Source organism: Orycteropus afer, unplaced genomic scaffold (assembly GCF_000298275.1).
Source record: "Orycteropus afer afer isolate SDZICR_OR568_19922 unplaced genomic scaffold, OryAfe1.0 scaffold00075, whole genome shotgun sequence".
Classification (NCBI taxonomy): Eukaryota; Metazoa; Chordata; class Mammalia; order Tubulidentata; family Orycteropodidae; genus Orycteropus; species Orycteropus afer.
In genome coordinates this window covers 10290986-10302854 of record NW_006921662.1, presented here as the reverse complement: position 1 = coordinate 10302854, position 11869 = coordinate 10290986, and the positions used below count along the sequence as shown (strand labels likewise).

General features: G+C 47.5%; 1 protein-coding gene across 1 annotated transcript; it reads left to right on the top strand.

Moving 5' to 3' along the window:
- The first annotated feature begins 3062 nt into the window (after positions 1 to 3062).
- On the top strand, positions 3063 to 9827 carry LOC103197252 (tubulin alpha-8 chain). Its single transcript, XM_007941143.2, has 4 exons — positions 3063 to 3285; positions 4122 to 4270; positions 6370 to 7050; positions 9534 to 9827. The coding sequence occupies exons 1-4, from the start codon at positions 3105 to 3107 to the stop codon at positions 9825 to 9827; spliced, it is 1305 nt and encodes a 434-aa protein (XP_007939334.1). The 5' UTR covers positions 3063 to 3104.
- The last annotated feature ends 2042 nt before the right edge of the window (positions 9828 to 11869 follow it).

Below are 11869 nucleotides of genomic sequence, written 5' to 3'. Positions count from 1 at the left end.
TACTCTTAGGTAGAGGCAGCCACCACCCATCTGTCAGTGGACGCTTGTGTGTTGCTGGGATGCGAAATAGGTTCCAGTGGAACTTTCAGACTAAGACTGACTAGGAAGAAAAGCCAAGTGAGCTACTTCTGAAAAATCAGCCAATTAAAACCCTGGGGTCAGAAAGATCCAGTCCTGATGTGCACGGGTCTTCATGAGTCAGCCACTGGAAGGCAGCTAACAACAACATCTATGTACTGCCCCAAGTGCTGCTCTCATTGCATCCCTCCTCTGCTCAAAAACCCTCAATAGTGCCCATAGCCAGTGAAATTATGTGCAAACTCTTTAGTCTAGCATTCAAGACCCTACCCTACATTTCCATCTTCACCTCACAAGCCACATTCAAACTGCCTTGGCCAGCCTGGACCTCTTGCTCTTCCTGAGTCACCTGAACTGGAGCAGTCGCCTAAATAAAAAAGCCCCAAAACCAAACCCATTGTGGTGAAGTGGATTCCGACTCATAGCAACCCTACAGGACAGAGTAGAACTGCCCCATAGAGTTTCCAAGGCTGTAAATCTTTACGGATGCAGACTGCCTCATCTTTATCCAGCAGAACAGCGGTGGGTTAGAATCACTGACCTCTCAACAGCCGAATCTCTGCCCCACCAGGGCTCTATTGCCTGAGTCAAAGGGGAGGTAATTTCAATTACCTGCACCTGCAGTGCTCTTGGTCACACCGGTCTGCCCCTCTCCACCCCAGCTGCATGTTTTTGAAGCCCCTAACACCTGGTTTCTAATACAGCATCTTTTCTTCTCTCAGTGATTGCTGAGCTTGTCTGCAACAGCCTCCAAGTGAGGCACACTTCAACCGGTCCGCGGTTTCACCTGTGTAGAGACTTATGCTAAAAATGGAATGAAGATATTTCCTCAAAGCATCAGTTTTCAGACCCAGCACAACTTCAGCAGTCGGATAACATGGTCGGGCTGACCCAGAGGACTCGGATCTCTGAGGCTTTCCCTCCCTTTGGCTTTACAAACTGCCTAATGCCCGCCTACAGCAGGGACATTTCATAAGCGGTGGTCCAATACAGGGAAGAGGGGCGGGCTTGGGTAGGGGCCTGGCCCAGTCAGAGGCGCGGAAGGGGCGGCCCTTGTCCGTCAGTAGCCCAATTGGAGCCCTGGGGGAGACATGGCCGGCGGCTCGGCGGGGATATATAAGCTTCCTCTAGGGACCCGGAGCCGGGATTCGTGGTGTTGCTGGAGACTCGTAGCGCGTCTGTAGTCACCGACTCTCCACAAACTTTGCCAATCGGAAAAAACATGGTGAGGGGGAGCTGGGGTACTCAAGGAGTCCATGGTGAGGGGGTACAGCGCAGGTGAGGTGCCGGGCACGCCTGAGGAGTCCATGAGTACAGGCTTCGCTTTGGTAGGGGAACGCAGAGCGCCTGGGGGTGGGATCTGCTGATGGCTGGGGACGCGCGGGAAGTCCACGCACTGCTTTTTTCCACCTCTTCTCTACTAGAGGTGGAGAGGTAAATAGAAAAGTTATGAGCGCCTCATGGAGCTGGAGACAGGCAAGAGGTTTAGCTGCGAGGCGTGGGGCTGGCGTGGTGAGAATGAGGCGGGGTCGTAACAGCGCGGAGCGCTAGCTCCGGGCGCAGGGTTGGCCCAGCTATGGAGCGCGCTCAGGAGCCTGCAGGAAACCTGGAGCCTCCCCAGGTTTCTGCTGCTGCGGTCCGGGACAAAGAGGCAGCCGCCTCTCCAGCAGTCCCCGCCTCCTTCTGAGGTCACACTCCCGCGCAAAAGACCAGACCTGGGAGAATTAGGAAATACAAACTGGTTTCTCCAGTTCATAGCCCATTTCTCTAAATGCAGGTTCTTGGGCGGCCCGGCCTTAGGCCACGGGTCAGAGGTCCATGGCCTTTGGCTCCATACTTGACCAGGAGTTTCATTGAGCTCCTGGTGCCTAGGGGAAAATGCCCTTTGCTTCAATTCTTTCCTCTTTGAGTGCCCAAGGACATGAGATTCCTAAGAACTTGTGAACTTTCAGGATGTTCTTAGACCCCACAGGAATCTCTTGATCTCCACCTCTTCTCTGAGTACATTTAAAGAAGTTGAGACTGTCTGGGAGGATAGTTCCTAAGACATGAAACTTGCTAATAGTCCTAAAAGACATTCCCTGCAACTAGGAGGTGCACAACTCTTTACAACTGATCTTCTGAACTGCTGGTGAAGAACCAGAAGGGCCCATAGTCTATTCCTTGTAAGAATTACCTGAGTGAGGAGAATGGAAAGATGGGAGGTCTTCTGGCCTCTGCTGTGACAGGTACTTGTTTCAATCAACCTGTCTACAGCAGTGGGCAGCACAAATATCTAGAGAGGGGTGGCTATGGGTAAGCTTTCAGGCTGGCTTTACCTCCAGTCTTTACTTCAGTTAGTCCTGGACCTGCACTTAACAGTCTGCTGCCCCTTCAGGATGTGGAGGAGACAGCTCTGCCATGGAGACTTCTAGGCCTCAGAGCTTGGGCCTAGCAGCTCCTGCTGGGCCTGTTTTGGAACACAAGCCTGTGACTTTTCCAAAGGAGTCCCCAGGTGTGGTGCAAATTAATTGAAAGGTTGACAGAGGTGCTTCTTAAGAAAGGCCTGTAGATCTACTTCTGAAAAATCATCCACTGAAAACCTATAGAGCACAGTTCTCAACTGCCACACATGGGTCACCATGAGTGGAATCAACTCGAAGGCAACACAGTTTTCTGTTTTGAGCTTTCCCAAGCCACCCCAGCCAGCAGAGGGGGCACTTTGTGGTGAGATTTGGCTATTTGACTTCAGGTTTTCTTTAGTTCTGCCTTAGAAAACCTAGACATAGCCACCTGGAGATGGTTTGGCTTAAAGTATAGGAAGGCCTAGAAAGACAACCCAGTTTTTGTTTTTGAGGTTCAGACTAGGTAACAAAGTATCAGGCTTCAGTCTCCAGGAGGGAAAAGTAATGGATGTTCCAGAGAAAGCTTTTAAAGTTCCTGGCTCCCTCCATAAGACCCTCAGCATATCATTCTGCTCTGCTCCCCCTCCCCCCACCCCCCAGCGTGAGTGTATCTCCATCCATGTGGGCCAGGCCGGGGTGCAGATGGGCAATGCCTGCTGGGAGCTCTACTGCCTGGAGCACAACATCCAGCCCAATGGCACCATGTCCAGCAGCAAGACCTTGGGGAGTGGTGATGACTCCTTCAACACCTTCTTCAGTGAAACAGGGGCTGGGAAGCATGTGCCCCGGGCTGTCTTTGTGGACCTGGAGCCTGCTGTCATAGGTAAGTGGGAGAAGTTAGGGGTTCTCCTCCCCTACCTCCTGTTTTCTACTAACCCCAAAGTCAATGGGGAACTCTGCTTAGAGGAAACACACTTGGAATGCAGGCAATCCCCTGCCAAAATCTACTGCTTTTGTCTAGACTCTCTTCAGGAGGGGTCCTGGGGCCTTCAAACTGCTCTGCAGGGAAACTGCCAGATGTTGGAGTCAGGAGTCAGACCTAGAAGGAAGCCTGCAGAAGGGAAGTGGATATAAAAGCAGAAACTTTAGACTTCCTCTTTCCAACCCCAGGCCCTAAGGATAAGATTGCCTAAGAAATTGGGAATGATCATAATGGCTCTTGCTCAGCCTTAACTGAAATAGGCCCCTTGATAGAATGTGGGCCTATGTGAACTTGGCTGTTGCTGGCTCCCAGGGGCTTTTCTTCTTCTTCCATCTGTATCTGAATCTCCTCAGTTTCATACTTCTGAAACTTCTACCCCCTCCCCTCTCTTTCTAAAGACACTGTTCTAGTTGTTAAACTGTAGAATGGTTTTCTGCATTAGTCTACTTATTACCCCAATAGAAAGTCAATGAGACTCCCTTGAACACTCTTCTGATTCCTCCACCAAGCAGAGTGAAGAGGCTAAGGTCAGTGGGAAGAGACCATTAAAGGCATCCCTGACTTTGTCCCTCCCAGACCCAGGCAGGACCAGGCTTCATACTTGGGCCTCTGAATGCCGCATCCCCACCACTCTATTGTGCAGGTCCATGTAAGGGAGCTTGGCAGCAAAGGTACCTTGTGTCATCTGGGGAGGGAGACCAGCCTCTCTTACCTTTGCCTTCTTTCTTCCCCTCAAGATGGGGTAAGAACTGGCATTTATAGGCAGCTCTTCCACCCTGAGCAGCTGATAACTGGCAAGGAAGATGCTGCTAACAACTATGCCCGTGGCCACTACACTGTGGGGAAGGAGATCATCGATCTGGTGTTGGAGCGAATCCGAAAACTGGTGAGCAGGACCAGGTGCCTTTGGCACCTGCAGGAGGCCATTGCGCCCTTAACCTCCCTCCCTGGCCTGGAAGGCTGAACATGTACACTTAGAGAGGGAAGGCACAGACCTGAGGCTGGTGGTGCCCTTGGTGTCAATAGCCCTTCTTTTGGCCCAGCTGTCAACTTCCTCTAGGGGGAGCTATGTGTCCTGGGTGTGGATCTAGAGTTAGAAACAGAGTAACCTGCTCCAGTCCTTAGTTTGTGGACTCTGAGGCTTCTGCTCTCCTTGTTCCCTATTTTGCCAGGCCTGATTGGCTGATTAAGGCCACCTTTGAACTTTGATCCATCTCTAGCCCAACAGGTAGGAGGAAGATGCCTTGGCAGCTCAACTTGCTGTTCTTAGATTGCTAGTCAGAACTTTCCAGCTGCAAGAGACTTCTGTGAAGCTTTTAACCATTTCTCCAGTTTACCCCATCCCTTGCTTGAGGCACTGAGAACCAGGAGTATGGACAACTAGAAGCCAGTGCTTAGGAACCACTACTTTGGCACTGTTCCTCAAGTAAAGGAGCTCTGGTGGCATAGTTGGCAAGGCATTTGTCTGCTAACCACAAGGTTGGCGGTTCAAATCCATCAGCTGTTCCACAGGAGGAAGATAAGGCAATCTATTTTCATAAATAATTACAGCCTTGACTACCACTGTCAACCAGAGGGGGATCTATGTAGGAGATCCTAGATAGAGAGAGAGAACAATGTGGAACAAAACTCAAAATCATTTGGGTGGGGGGCAGGGGGGACTAGGTTTGCTAGTCTGATAGAGTGTGATGGAACTGAGACTGTGGCCCCTAGCAGCCCTTCAGGCCTGGAATTGAACCCAAACTTGTGGCTTCCAGCCAAAAAAAAGATAGGCATATGAGTTGAACATTTAACTCAAGTAGAGAGAACAATCATGGGAGAAAGAAGGGCTGTTTATGCACAGGGAGATAGCTCAGGGGGCAGGAGTGCGTGAAGGGATGGACATAGGAAAGGGGTAACTATCAGGAGGAAGTGGGAGGGGAGCTTTTGCATTGTGGTAAATTGTAGTCAATGTCATGAGACAAAGTATATGTGAACTGCTGTATGGAAAGTGAATTTGCTTTGTAAATTTTCACCCAAATCACAATTTAAAAAAACAAAAAGAAGAACTACGGCCTTGGAAACCCAGTGGGGGTCGCTATAAGTTGGAATTGATTCTACGGCAATGGGTTAGTTGGTTCCTCTAGTGGGATTGCCTAGACGTACTCTCTGCTGCTCAGTAGAGACTCTAAGGACCCAAGAGTGACTTGAGGAACGGGATTCTGTGTTCTCTACCTCAAGAATGAAAATAAAGCACCCCCTAGAGTTAGATCTAGGAGCTCTGGTAGCATAGTGGCTAAGACACTTGCCTGCTAACCAGACGGCTGGCGGTTCAAACCCACCAGCCACTCCTCGGAAGGAAGGTTGGGCAATCCTACTTCTGTAGTGATACTGCCTCGGAAACCCAAGGAGGGGTCGCTATGAGTCAGGTATGACTCGACGGCACATAACAACAACAACAACAAAGAGTTAGATCTTTCTTAAAAGGAAACATTTTATATTGTTGTTGTGTATGTGACCCTTATATACTGATACTTTTCTAGTCCAAGACAGAACTACATAGAACTAGTTAAACCTATGGGTTCCTAGGATCCACTTTGATTTGGGACTGGGAATCTGTATGTTTAACTATGGCAAAGCAACAAAGCTGAGAAGGCCCAGCTGTCTGACTACAAATGCTGTGTACCATCTCACCTTCATTCATACACACTACATTGCCTTTCTAGGTCATGTATCTCCCAAGAACTTGTAGGTATTCTTTTCTCACCTCTATAGAAGTAAAGGCAAAGGAGCATGAGAAAACTTTCTGGAGTGACAGAGATTTCTATATCTTGATTGGTTTGGTGGTAATTGTCAAAAATCATCAAATTGTGCATACAATAAGACATATGCATTTAAGTATAAGTTATACTTAATTTTTTAAAAGTTATGCAGATATAATACTATTAGAATTAGATCATATTAGCCATCTGCATCCATAACAGTGTTTGTCATCTCCCACCCTAGACAGACCAGTGCACCGGGCTTCAGGGTTTCCTGATATTCCATAGCTTTGGAGGTGGCACAGGCTCAGGCTTCACCTCCCTGCTGATGGAGCGGCTTTCTGTTGACTATGGCAAGAAGTCCAAGTTGGAATTTGCCATCTACCCGGCCCCTCAAGTGTCCACAGCAGTTGTGGAACCCTATAACTCCATCTTGACCACCCACACCACCCTGGAGCACTCAGACTGTGCCTTTATGGTAGACAATGAGGCCATCTATGATATCTGTCGCCGCAATCTGGACATTGAGCGCCCTACCTACACTAACCTCAACCGGCTCATTGGCCAGATTGTGTCTTCCATCACTGCCTCCCTGCGCTTTGACGGTGCCCTTAATGTGGACCTCACGGAGTTCCAGACCAATCTGGTGCCCTACCCACGCATCCACTTTCCCCTGGTGACCTACTCACCCATCGTCTCAGCTGAGAAGGCCTACCATGAGCAGCTCTCAGTGGCAGAAATCACCAATGCCTGCTTTGAACCCTCCAATCAGATGGTCAAGTGTGACCCACGCCATGGCAAATATATGGCCTGCTGCATGCTCTACCGTGGAGAAGTGGTGCCCAAGGATGTGAATGCCGCCATTGCCACTATCAAGACCAAGCGCACCATCCAGTTTGTGGACTGGTGTCCTACAGGTTTCAAGGCAAGTTATGGGAAGGGAAAGGATTAGTATGTTACTTGTGTACCCGCTGAGAAGGGAGATTCCTGTAAAGCTGAAGGCTTGAAGATCAAATGGGCTAGAGGTGGGAGGAGTGTTGGGGAGAGAACAGTTTTATTAGTTGTAATCAAGTAGGCTATGACTCATGGTGACCTTATGTAGAACAGAACAGAACACTACCCAGTCATGTAACATTTCATGTTGGTATGTTTGAGTCCTTTATTGTGACTGTTGTGTCAGTTCATCTCTTTGAGAGTTTCCCTCATTTTTGCTGACCCTCTACTTGACCAAACATGATGTCCTTTTCTAACAATTACCTTTCCTGATGACGTGTGTTGGAAGTCTCGCCATCCTCTCTTCTAAGGAGCATTCTGGTTGCGTTTCTTCTAAGACTTCTAAGTCTGTGATGTATTCAGTATTCTTCATCAGCACTGCTGCTTGAATACGTCAATTCTTAGATGCTTATAAAACTTCAAGAGGTTTTAGTAGGCTTTCTAAAATCCTTTAGAGGTTTTTCACATGATAGAACTCAGCCCATCTAGACTAGAACCCAAACCTTTGGACTCTAAGCCAGGGTTGTTCTACTGGAAAACTTGCCTTTATGAAAATAAAAACATCAGTGTCATGTCACTTAGCCTGACAAATAGGCATTCCTGGACTCGCCTGTCAGGTTGTGGGTGGGGTGAGAAGAATCTGATCCACAGCCACATATGATTCTTCCTCTAAGGGAGTGTTTTTGGAAGCACAGAAGGGCCTCCCAATCAGATAACAGGGGAAGCATTTAGGTCAGAAGACATCTCATGCTATGTGTGAATGCAGTCTTCCTTTTGCAATAATGCGGAAGGACTCAGCTATGCCACACCCTTTTATCAGCTCACTTTCCCAGAGGGTGCTGGGCATATGATCTAGTTTAAGTTTTATTGGTTTTGTTCCAGGGCTAGATTCCAGAAAGATGAAAGGTGGCAGCCATGCCATTTAGAAAGCATATATAGCTCTCCTGCCTTGTTAAACCACATGATGAGTGGCCACAAAGGGAGGGGAAGGAGGGACTCCTCCATGGTCAGAAAGATAATAACTGCTTGCTGGTATTCAGTTGTCCTATAGCTTGGAACTAGAAATGAAGGGCAGGAGGCCGACCTCGTTTCCATCTCCATATTAGGAAGAGCTTTAGCTATTCAGTAGAAGAATAGGGTGTTTTTAAGAGAGAGGTAAAGTAAGCTTGCTATCCCTAATAGCATTAAGAGGAAGCTGGATGATTTTAAGGAAATATACACACATGCAAACTGATTATGAAAAGTATTTCTATATACTGGATAGACCAATGTTTGTTGTTGTTTTTATGTGCCCTCGAGTCGGACCTGACTCATAGCGACCCCTCCTTGGGTTTCTGAGGCGGTATCAATACGGAAGTAGATTGCCCAGCCTTCCATCTGAGGAGTGGCTGGTGGGTTTAAACCGTCAGCCTTCTGGTTAGCAGTCAAGTGCTTTAGACACTACACTACCAGAGCTCCTAGACCAATGTTTAGAGTAGGTGAAACTTAGATCCAGTTGGCAATCTTAACAAAGAATTTGATATTTCGTAAACTATTAATTTTCTGAACCACAGGAAAGTAGGAAGACTAGTGCACCCATATCCCCACTACTTCAATTCAACAGCCCAACCCTACTATATTTCCTTTTTGTTTTGCTGATTCATTTAAACTCACTTATGCCATTCATATTTCTGACATTTATATGTCAACTTGCATCACCAAGGCATCTCTTCTGTAACACACAAATCTACTTTTAATGCTTAAAAAACTTATACTTCCCCAAAATAAAAATACCTGAGCATTATTCAGACTTCATTAGTTGCCCCAAATGTTTTTAAAGTCAGGATCTCATAAAGGACCAGGCATTATATTTATTTATCTTTGAAGTCTCTAAAGTCTTATAATCTAATTCAGTCCCCTTTTTCTTGCTAATGATTTTTTTTAAGGTACAAAAGTCTATATTTAGAATAAGAAAAATGACAAATTACAAAATTTGAACAGCTAACATATACAACAAATTTGATGATGACTATTTGAAGGGACTCTGGTAGCATAGTGCCTAAGACACTTGCCTGCTAACCAGAAGGTTGGCGGTTCAAACCCACCAGCCACTCCTTGGAAGGAGGATGGGGCAATCTACTTCCATAATGATACTGCCTCGGAAACCCAAGGAGGAGTCGCTATGGGTTGGGTCTGACTCGATGGCACGTAACAACAACAACATTTGAAGGGACTAGTCCCATTCTCTTGCAGAAGGTCTGGCATTCTGGATTTGTCTGTTTCCTTGTGGTTTACTTGTTTCTCTCTGCCCATATTTGTACAGGTTAGCATAGGCCATGACTCAGGTGACTGTCCTGTCCCCAGTTAGGAGGATCCTTATCAAATCTTTTCCAGGAACATAGAACTAGTCACTAATCCTACCCTGTTTCTCCTTAGGTTGGTATCAACTACCAGCCCCCCACAGTGGTACCTGGGGGAGACCTGGCCAAGGTGCAGCGGGCGGTCTGCATGCTCAGCAATACCACAGCCATCGCTGAGGCCTGGGCCCGCCTCGACCACAAGTTTGACCTGATGTATGCCAAGCGGGCTTTTGTGCACTGGTATGTGGGCGAGGGCATGGAAGAAGGGGAGTTCTCAGAGGCTCGAGAGGACCTGGCTGCCCTGGAGAAGGATTATGAAGAAGTAGGCACAGAGTCTGTGGACGGCGAGGATGAGAGTGAGGAGTTCTAGGGGGTCCTGGATCTTGCAGTACCCTGGTCTGGCTCGCCAATTTTGTCTGTCAACCCACTGTTCCCCCATCCCACAAATATAGTTGATGTGACAAGCAATGTGGAACTCTGTGTGTATATGGCCCAGGCAGTGGACATTCTCTAATCTTTCCAGCTTCCTTTCTTGTCTTTCTAAGCTAAAGGGCAGGATGGCCTCTGCCTCTGGTCATTCCAGCCAGGCAGGTAGTTAGTGAGGGATGGACCCTTCTATGCTTGTGTGACCAGACCATTCTGACAAACATTGGCTCAGGACCTGGGTTGTCATTCGTGGACTTCATGTGGTTTCTATGTTATCCCCAGCCTACCTCAAGGAAGGGCAAGCCTTCTAGAGATTCCCTGGAAAGCTGATGAAGGCAAATCTGCACCTAGCTTCTGGAACAGAAAGTCTGTCTTAGAGTTACAGCCTGGAAGCAGGGCTTTGAACCAGTTAGGTTCCACCTCCTGCTGAGAATTTGCTTTTCTATCTCAGATAAACTGAATCAGAATCTACATTTTAATAAGAATCACCTGGGCATCTTGTTAAACTGTAGATTCTGATTCAGTATATCTGGGATACCAAAACCAAACCCATTGCCATCGAGTCAATTCAGACTCATAGTGCCACCCATTGGGTTTCCAAGGCAGTAAATCTTCATAGAAGTAGATTGCCCTATCGTCTTTCCACAGAGCAGCTGGTGAGTTTGAACTGCCAGCCATCTGGTTAGAAGTCAACTGCCTTAGGCACTGTGCCACCAGAGCTCCTTATATCTGGAATACCAAAACCAAACTCACTGCTGTCGAGTCGAACCTGACTCATAGTGACCCCTCCTTGGGTTTCTGAGGCACTATCACTACAGAAGTAGATTGCCCAACCTTCTTTCAGAGGAGTGGGTGGTGGGTTTGAATTGCCAGCCTTCTGGTTAGCAGTCAAATGCCTTAGGCACTACGCTATCAGAGCTCCATATCTAGAATAGGAAGGCAAATTTTCAGCAGTGGGTCAAACTGGAATAAATGAGCTCTGGTAGCATAGTGGCTAAGACACTTGCCTGCTAACCAGAAGGCTGGCGGTTCAAACCCACCAGCCACTCCTCGGAAGGAAGGTTGGGCAATCCTACTTCCGTAGTGATACTGCCTCGGAAACCCAAGGAGGGGTCGCTATGAGTCGGGCCGACTCGACGGCACATAACAACAACAACAACAACAAAGCCTACCTGGAAGCAATGGAGTTGTTTTTTTTTTTTAACCTAGCATCCCTTCTCATGGCCAACAGAGGGTGCTAGAGGTTGAAGTCACAGGCCCATCTGCAGCAGCCATCTTATACTTATAGGGCTTTGCCCTGACACCCTATAAAGGCACAAGATCTAAGGACTAGGGTTCTAATAGGCAAGGATCTTTAGCCTGAATTGATATACATCTGAAATAACTTTTTGAAGGGCATATGTGCCTTTTAGGCAAGAAGCTTTGTATCTTTTATTCCCAGAGGGCTTCCTAATATGAGGAAATTAGGGACAGCTGCTCTAGGGACTGGTCATATCTGATCAAATATATCTTAGAGATAAGTGTATTTAGTCAGTAAAATGGTCTGGCAGTAGTTAAGTGCTAAACAAATGTCCTAACACAACTGAGGTTCGAGGAAACTTCTTTTTGAGGGCCTTGCAAAGTCCCCTTAGCAGAGCAAGGATAGCAGATTTTGTGTACTTTGAAGAAATGGGGAAATCTCCATGGGCCAGGTCCTGCCTCTGGCAAGTCCTTTGAGCAGAACTCAGCCCAGCACCCATACTGTTAACCTGGGTCTACCAACTCTGATTTTTGGCTACTCTGGCTTGTGGCTCAGGGTATGTCTCTGCTATTTTTAAGCACCAGTGAGCCTTGGGACTCCCTGGAAATGTCACCTGTGGTCTTGCTTTGGGCCCAGGGGATTAGTTTTATACTAACCTAGGGACTGATCCCTATCATCTATGTTTTCTCTGAGTAGATTCCACATTGAACCTGCCTGATTGATCTCTGGAGGGGTTTACTGAGAGG